The following is an 8,978-nucleotide window of genomic DNA, read 5'->3' on the forward strand; positions in this document are numbered from 1 at the left end:
ACCGCTAAGTTGCAGATGTAGTACTGAGTGCCGGGTATAAAAAATGTGACGCGTAATAAGCGTGCACGACTGTAACAGTGTGAGCACACAGAAGTCTGAATGCGAAATTTGTGGCTCTAGCTTTTATGGTCTCTGAGATCGAGGCGCTCAACAAGACGGACGGACGGACAGACAGACATGGCTCAATCGACTCGGCTATTGATTCTGACCAAGAATATATATACTTTATGGGGTCGGAAACGTTTCCTTCTGTGCGTTACATACATTCAGTTTCGACCACAAATATACATACAATATACCCTATTTACTCTTTGAGTACCGGATATAATATGGTAAATATTTTTGTAATTTCCTCTCAGTATTATCATCAAACAGCCAAAATATTGCTTAATTATTTTAATTTCTGCTCTTGAGCCAAGGTGAAATTGCTTTATCTGAAGGCGTACAATTTGGGCAACATAATAAGTATGAGGATGCGTAGATATTTGTAAATCGAATGTCTAAACAACACCAATAAAACCACACCAAAACAACAATGACTCCACCTGGTCACACTGCTGAGCTGCAAATAAATACGACAAATAATTATATTTCTAGTGTTCGTTCGGCAAAGAACTCATTTTTGAGTTCAAAATTTTTTGTTACATTTGTACCTGGTCAATGCGGACTCATCGTCTGCGACCAACCAATTTCGCTGTAGCGATTAAATTAAAAAAATAAATTAATATATGAAAATTTGAGCGACCGGAATCGCAATCTATCTATCGTAAAACTCTTGCTTCCAAGACAGGCACGCAAAATATTCTTGCGACAAAATCAGGGATGATTTTCCATACAAACGAAAGGATATCAACCCTGCTTTTTGTTTGACAGATAATTTTGTCGCAAAAATTTTGCAGTTGAGTACTCAGATCAGCTTAAAATATACCAGAAAATTTTGCCGATTAAATACTTCCATCGCTTTGCGAAAGATAGATTTGGTTTATCTTTTTTCGACCGAATCAAGACACGATGATCAAAAATCAAAACAGGCACAAAAGGGCTAGATAAAAGCATTTAATGAAGACGACTTAAAAGTCTTAAGTTAAAACTTATTAATTATATTCCTGCTTTCTACTAAAAAGCGTCCAAAAGTTACAGTTTTAGCATACATATTATCTGGGCTGCAAGCCTTTTAAGACATTCTCTTTATTTTTCTGCACCACAGATCCAAAAATTAGGTCTTATTCTGTTAGTTTTTATCCATAATTGATTTACAAAATAGGTAACCAAAAAAATTTGAGAAACACAGAGCAAAGCTGCTTGGATATTTCAGAATGTGGATCTTTGTTCCTATTTCACGGTCCAACTATTCGAATAATGGCTTTAAATTTCAACAATATAAAATATATCGATAGTTACATTATCGATGAGCTCTCATCTACGCTGTCAAAGAAAATGGCGAATTGTGCTAGTATCGGAGGAATTGAAAATTAGTTATTAATTTATTTTATTTTGTGACCGATTAAAACAGTTTAGTACTCAACAAGTGTGCCTAAAAAAACCTTGATTTAATGTTTCAATCATATAATATAAATATGTAAGAACAGGCCGAAAAGCCATGCGTTCGCAAGTAGCCTTGTACATTTCACAGCCATACATGTGTACACATGCATCTGCATACATTTTATTTGAATGCTATTTCTTTTTTTGGGGTCGTATATGGAGTCGTGCATATCTTACAATACGACAATTTTTTCTGCCTGTTTATATTAAAAACAAAACCCTCGACCGCACTTAGTTGGAGTTTTCACGTACTTACTCTTGGGCAACTATCCTTATGAAGACATGCAGTGAAGCTTAAAATAATTTAAAATAAATTGATGCAAAACTAATAATTTAATATGTATTTATCTTTGCAAATCAATGATAGCTCAAGTAAAGTGTGTTTTAACTGCGCGCGTGGGTCAGACGTATAAATAATTGTTTGCCGTTCCTTCGTTCTGGATCAGGCAGGCTTGATTATCCGGGATCTATAAATGAACCAAAACCAAATCCAGCAACTCACCTCTCACCTCTCACAGGCTCTTGATCAAAACTACGATGTAAGATTACTTCTTTTGTACCATTAAATTGCTCATTGCTTATAGAAAAATAATTACAGGTCGTCAATATGGATGCGGTTCTCTCTGTCATATGTGCTCTCGAAGGCACAACGATCACTAAGGAGCAACTGGAGGCCACCAGATTGGCGAAGTACATAAACCAACTTAGACGGAGAACCAAAGATGAACATCTTGCCAGACGTGCGAAGTCCCTACTGAAGATGTGGCGAGAAATGGTGGGGATTCAGCAAACGGCTAATGATTCTCAGCACCATCACAGTCAGCACTCATCCCTACCGACCCCGCAATCAGCACATTTTTACAAGTATACAGCGGCAACGACAGAAAGCAACTTGGCCGAATCAGTTGTTCATCTGCCCATTTCCCCTTCGGTTCCATCACACCGAACGATTTCAGATCTGCACTCAAATATCGACTCCTCTGAACAGCCGCCTACAGCCCTGCCTTCCCAGCAACATTCAAATTTCGCAAACCTTATTAATAATATAAGCAAATTTGAACGCGATGAAAGCAACTCTAGCAAGTCAATGCAAACTCATAAGCAGCCTCAGCCACATCAATTCCAAACTAGGTCTCTTGGACTGCCGATCCCATTTATAAATGAACAGTCATTGAATTCGGTATCAATCTCATCCGATGTCGGAAATGATAAAAGAAGTGAAGCTTCAATTGTGATCGATATAGTAACTGATTCTGACGACAACGACAATGAGAGTGCAAGTACAATAATGGGAAAATCCACAATAGCTGCGTCAACACCTCTCACAATATCGCCTGCTCCGTGCATTCGTCCAAAAAAATTTAAAAAGGATAAAAAGCATAAAGAAAGGGTTAGGTCAAAGTCTTCTTTATTGGCTAACAACGAATTAATCGGACAACAATCCAGATACAACGCGAAAGTAAAGGAAGGCCAGTCGCAAACAGCTCAGGCAACAGACTCTGGTATGAGAAAACCACTTATTTTTTGTTCAAAAAAGTCCATTAACTTGTAGAGCCTATCAATCATAAATATAAAGATTATTTCAATTTTATCAAGAGAAAGAACTTGATTTGAATGCCACTAACTTAGTTTTGTATTAATCTTTGACTTTGTTTTCTTGTAGAAATTTTTTCTCTGTCTAATAGCTCGATGAGCTCAATCTTATCTGGGGATGCAGCTATATTGAACTCGCAGCATGGGTTTCGACCAAGTTCATCAGAGCTGACGTTCACCGGCAGGTTTAAGACAGTCAACCAATCTAATACTTCAAATCAGGATAATTCCGCTCTGCCGATCGGACAGAATACTGTATTCAGACAAAATGAATCTGAAAGACCAATATTTGAAGATTCAATTACAAACGACTCGAGTACATCCTGCAGTCGGCTTTCTCCTCCCACTGTCGAAGAACGCAGAAAATTAGATAAAGTTGACGACTCTATTAAGCAGCAAAATGCAACATCAATACAAATGCCAATGCCTTCGATTGGACTGGTCCACGAGTCAAATAGTAGGACTGAATATTTGGAAAGCTCATCAAAGTCTCAAGTTCCTAAAAAACGTGGTCGGAAAAAAGGCTCAAAGGGCGTGGACGCTGTAATTGCCAAGGAATCGTCTAGCCTGTCGCAGCAAATTTTTTTTGGCGTTAGTTCTAGTGTGAAAAAGGTAAAGACCACCAAAGAACTTTTCAGTGAAATTCAGAGCAGGAAATTAATCACTGCCGTGCAGTCGTCCACAAGTAATATCTCAAATTCCTCCATATCTCGAGAACTGACAAACCGTGCTCCAATGCCAAGACCAACCTCATCTTGTTCTGGTTAGTGTCCTATTAATATTTGAGCTTGCATCATATTTTATCTGTATCTATATATATATTCCTAGACACGTCGATCCATTCGCCACAAATCATGGACAATTTTTCAGGAAATGTTACCCTGATGGGGGTTGACAAATTTTCAATTAAAAATGAAGGTGAGTTCCTAGTCGGTGTCAGAATCTGTGGAGACCAAATCAGCCTTAGATCAGGGCTCGGCACGGCCCTATCTATTGCGTATAGGACAAGGCTCTGCCGCGGCGCTGCCGCTCACGTACACGCGTATTACAGTGATTCGTACCAATGTGAAATGTTCCGTTTTGCGTGCGTCTTCACACACAAACGCAAAAACGGCTCGTTAATTGTATGGGTGCCGAGCCCTGCTTTAGATGCAAGCGTTGGTTCTCAGAACGATGCAAAAAGTTAGTTCAACTTTAGTTCTCAGATCATCTCAGCAATAAGATCAACCAGACATCTAATGAATTAACGAAAATTTGTCTAACTCCCTTTCCTGTCAAATCAAACAAATTTTAATAAATAAATATTTGTCGGGTAGTAGCAGTGTGGGTTTGTTGCAAGCACTTATTAAAAAAGAATGGCCACCACATGTAAACACAAACCACATTCAGAGAAAGCTTACAAGAAAAGTTATGTTTTGCAGATGCCGCTAATACGGATAGTGACACCATCACTTCAGAGCCATCTCAAGATAGTAACAAGTCGCAGGAAATTAAGGAATGTACTTCACTGGACAGCAATAGTAACTCTCTCCAGATTTTGTCTCTGGCAAAAACATCGATGCACACTTTAAAATCGGACAGCTATAGCGATGTAACCACACAACTAATGCATCTTATTCACAGCATAAAAGGCCCAGTGAGTGTCTATGAAGTTGAAAAGTTATACCGAGCTCAGATTGTACCGTGCACCTGCCTAGTTATAGAAGAACTATCCAACCCTTTGGGCGAGGCAATCAGTTTAGGTTCGGACGACGTTGCGGGCGATCCTAAGAGCGATTCAAATAATGATAACGTTTCTCGTCATAAAAACCAAGAAGAGAAACTGCCCAAAATTGAACGATTGAGTGACAATGATATTTTAGTGGATACCCCGCCGAAACCAGTTAAGTCCATATTTGACTTGGATTTTGATGAGGGCGAAGACCCTTTGCAATCAATAATTAACGATATTCGTATGCCGCCAATTAAACTGAAAGAGACCAAAGAAAACTCTGATTTCAATAGCTCCCTTGCCCATTTACCATTGAATATTGCTCCTCTGGATGTTGCTAGTGGAAATATCGATGCAGTACAAAATCGAGTCAACTGTCATAACCAGGAGGGAGAAACCAGTGAAGAACTTAATGTCGCTATTCCTGTTTTCACCTGCCACGAGGATCCAGATTGCGTTGCAAAGCAACGGTTTCATGTGCAAACCAACCAAGTGAATAATTTTCATATAAATGCGTTACACAACTTTTACATACCAAATATAAACGGCAATTGGAATAGCATCGACTTATCTATTGTCTCAGAATCTAAAATAACCGACTTCCGCAGTACCTACACAGTCACGGATGGAGCTGACGTTGTACCAAAATATGGCTCCCTTACATACGACCGGATTAGAAAGGATCTGAGTTCTATGACATTTACAAGATCTTTCAAGACCAGACACTTCAAATCCAAAGTACCAGCGTTTCTTGGAGTGGCAAAGTGTTTGCCAACGTGTCGTCTTGCTAGAAGAAGGATTAAGAAAAAACCAGTTAAATCCCCGCCGACTCCATTAACAGTTATTCCGAGTACAATAGAAGTTTCGGACCTGTATCCGGACAACATGCAGATGAATTATAATTGTGCTAGTCCACTGAAAGTGGATGTTGACATACCAGTTTCTGACCATGAAAATAATACCGAAAACAATGTGCAAATGCAAGTCAATTTGGAGACCAAAAGCGATGCAACTTTAAGTTACAACCTTCTAAAACTGGCCAAAAGCAAATCGCTTTTTGAGGAAGCTGAGCCAAGCGATAAGGGCAGTGAATACGAGAATCAGAATAACAGTCGCCTTAGTAGCAGTAGTAGCAGCAGTTGCAGCAACTCTAGCCAGTCTAGTAACTTCAGTTTAAAAAAAACGCAGGATTCCATTAATGAAAAGCTTAGAAATCAGAGGTCTCAGCGGTACAGAGTCCAAACTATAGAACCGGCACAAGAGGAAACTAGTAGAAAACGTCACGGGAAAAATATAAAAGCGATACATCTTGAAGAAAATCCACCCATTAAGCGAATTAAAATTTCTTTGAACGGAAAAATGTCGAACCTTAGCAGTAGCAATAACAGCTGTTCTAGTGAAAGTGAAACCGAAACTGGTGTAGAGAACGATAAGGAAGTCGAGAACGACTATGAAAATAATAATGACGAGGAATATGCCGTTGTTCAACGACCCATGGGTGGCAGTAGCAACAATCACATTGTAATGACAATAAAGAAAACACCAAGTAAAATCAATTCTCCAGCCAACTCAATCTCTGCTACTTCACCTATTAATGCATCCGAGACTCTAAACGTAAGAAATTCATTTTTTGACCCTAATCGGCACAATGTTCCCAAATCAAGTACTTTAATTGCTCCCCTGTATCCAACGGATTATAGTAAAAGAATTTTATTGTCCAAAAAGAATCGTCATCCGAATCGTCGACGTCTTTATCGTCTATGTCGTCGAAAATCGGATTTTAAAGGCAGAACTATTGATTTAGAGCTAAAACATTTGTTCACTTGCAAACCCAACCCAGATCCGAACACCGTGTCCGACATAAAGCTTCATAAAAAGCTTTTTTTCAATCATGAACTATGCAAAATGAATAATGCAGGCAGAAAACAGAGGATTTTAAACTACAGCAGTAGTAGCAGTTCAAGCCATGATGATGACGAAAGCGGGTTTTCTTCAGAGGAATCTGGAGCAGAAGCTAAAAAAAAAGTTACTACTTTTGAAAAATACAGCTTAAATATTGAGACTGATACGAGTGCCGAGCGAACGGTAGAAGATCCACTTGAAAAGAAAATTAAAGAGGGTCCTTATTTATCATCGTCTAGCAATGATGTTAACGTTAGCGATAGCGAGAGCGAGGGCGATAATCATGAAGTATTCGATGAAGTTGCTGAATATGTCGAAGATGACACACTTAATGAAGTGTATAACAATGGTATGCTGACATCTTTTAATTCGATATGTGTTGAGAAACAGGAAATGAAAGAACCGACGGTGATGGCGGTCTCGGGCAGTGTCGACGCACCCGCACCACAATCCACTACATCGCTGGCGTTACTGCAAAATGAGAATTGTGATGATGTGAATAATCTATGCTATAATAACAACAATTTAGATGTAATTAAACATAGCATAAATACTAGCTCCTTACTGAATGATACCATTTATAAAAACGTCATTAGTAATACCTCTCCAAGAGTCTTAGCCAACAACTTCAGCGAATCTATTGAACAGAAAATCGGAAATTCTGAATTAAAGCCCAATAAGCAGTCCAGTGTTGAGAACCAAACTGGTATTCGACGAACCACCCTGAAAGACGCAGCTTTATCCAGCTACGCTGATTTGGACTGTACCCGAATTCAGCAATTTAAGGAGTGGCACCAAGTTCTTCAATTGCAATCATATAATAATGAGCCCTTAATAGTTCTGCCATACGTTGTGCTTGAATAATTTACACATTTCACTAACGGATGACTTCGGAAAAAATATAAAGTAAATTTTGGCCAATTATATTTAATGCTGATGTGTACTCTTTAAATTATGTTAAATTGTTATGTCCAATCAAAGCTATTTTTTCGTTAAATAAATATTATATAATTTTTCATGATTAATCTACAAAAAACAATATAAGCATATGGACAGAAATAGTACTTTCGATTGCATAATCATGTGGATTTCTGTTAAATAATTTTCTTAAAAATAACTGTTTATGTTTATATTTTGAAATATTTAAGTACATATTTAAACATAAGGTAACAAATCAAATGTAAATTAACTGTAAATAAATTAGCTGTACTCTGAAGTAAATCAGTTGGCCATTTTCATCCGTATTCTAAGAGAGGACTCTACGAGTATCTACCAAATTATAACCAGTATGTTAGTTTATGTATCAACCCTTGTAAAGAGAGTGAGGTAGCTAGCAGATTAGACTAGAAGTGAAGTCTGGTTTAATACGACAATATATACAGTGACAAGCAAAACTGTAATACGAGCTTCTCACTTCGACGGTCTCTTCTATTTAAAGCAGCCTCAAGATCTTGGTCTTGTTTTGTTGGTGACTTTTTTAGCTATGTGTTTTTTTATACCCGGTACTCGAAGAGTAAATAGGGTATATTGTATTTGTGCGGATAACGGTTGTATGTAACGCACAGAAGGAAACGTTTCCGACCCCATAAAGTATATATATTCTTGATCAGCATCAATAGCCGAGTCGATTGAGCCATGTCTGTCTGTCCGTCTGTCCGTCCGTCCGTCCGTCCGTCTTGTTTGTCGGCTAGTTCTCAGAGACTATAAGAGCTAGAGCCACCAAATTTTGGCACCAGACTGCTGTATGCTCACACTGAAACCAGTATTTCAAAAATGAGCCCCGCCCCCTTCCGCCCCAGCAAAAGGGCGAAAACCTCCCAAATCTACAATTTAGATGATAACAGAAAACTAAAAACGCCATTCCGTAGGGAATGACCATATCTATCAGATCACCAAATTGGGATCCGATTGGATCATTATTATAGCCACAATGAAGAAATTTTCAGTGGCTAAACCCACCCCGTCCCGCAGCTTATATTTGTTTTTTGAAAGTTCTCTCATTCACACTCTGCTTCGCGCAGTGGCCGCACACTGGCCGTCTGCCGCTGGCTCTGCCTCTGCCGTGAGTCTGCAGTGTGTGGGTCTAGGGAAGGGGGGCGAGCTAAAGGAGCGTGTTGGTGTGAGAAGTGTTGTAGATGTAGATGACAGATGAAGAAAAAATTTAAAATTTTACAAATAACCGCTAATTTACAGATGTAGTACTGAGTGCCGGGTATAAAAGTTGTGA

General features: G+C 38.7%; 1 protein-coding gene across 1 annotated transcript; it reads left to right on the top strand.

Moving 5' to 3' along the window:
• The first annotated feature begins 1,422 nt into the window (after nucleotides 1-1,422).
• Nucleotides 1,423-7,967, top strand: LOC117902977 (mediator of RNA polymerase II transcription subunit 26). The gene is made up of 6 exons (XM_034814644.1): nucleotides 1,423-1,579; nucleotides 1,913-2,084; nucleotides 2,144-3,047; nucleotides 3,209-3,901; nucleotides 3,967-4,056; nucleotides 4,560-7,967. Exons 2-6 carry the CDS (start codon nucleotides 2,019-2,021, stop codon nucleotides 7,613-7,615), a joined length of 4,809 nt encoding a protein of 1,602 aa, XP_034670535.1. The 5' UTR covers nucleotides 1,423-1,579; nucleotides 1,913-2,018; the 3' UTR covers nucleotides 7,616-7,967.
• The last annotated feature ends 1,011 nt before the right edge of the window (nucleotides 7,968-8,978 follow it).

The sequence above is a fragment of the Drosophila subobscura genome, chromosome dot, assembly GCF_008121235.1.
Source record: "Drosophila subobscura isolate 14011-0131.10 chromosome dot, UCBerk_Dsub_1.0, whole genome shotgun sequence".
Classification (NCBI taxonomy): Eukaryota; Metazoa; Arthropoda; class Insecta; order Diptera; family Drosophilidae; genus Drosophila; species Drosophila subobscura.

Excerpts from the sequence above, each read along its gene's own strand:
- LOC117902977 (XM_034814644.1), top strand. The coding sequence starts at position 2,019 with ATGAACCAAAACCAAATCCAGCAACTCACCTCTCACCTCTCACAGGCT. Across the intron at positions 3,048-3,208 it reads AGCTCAGGCAACAGACTCTG|AAATTTTTTCTCTGTCTAAT; the intron begins GTATGAGAAAAC and ends GTTTTCTTGTAG. Across the intron at positions 4,057-4,559 it reads ATTTTCAATTAAAAATGAAG|ATGCCGCTAATACGGATAGT; the intron begins GTGAGTTCCTAG and ends TATGTTTTGCAG.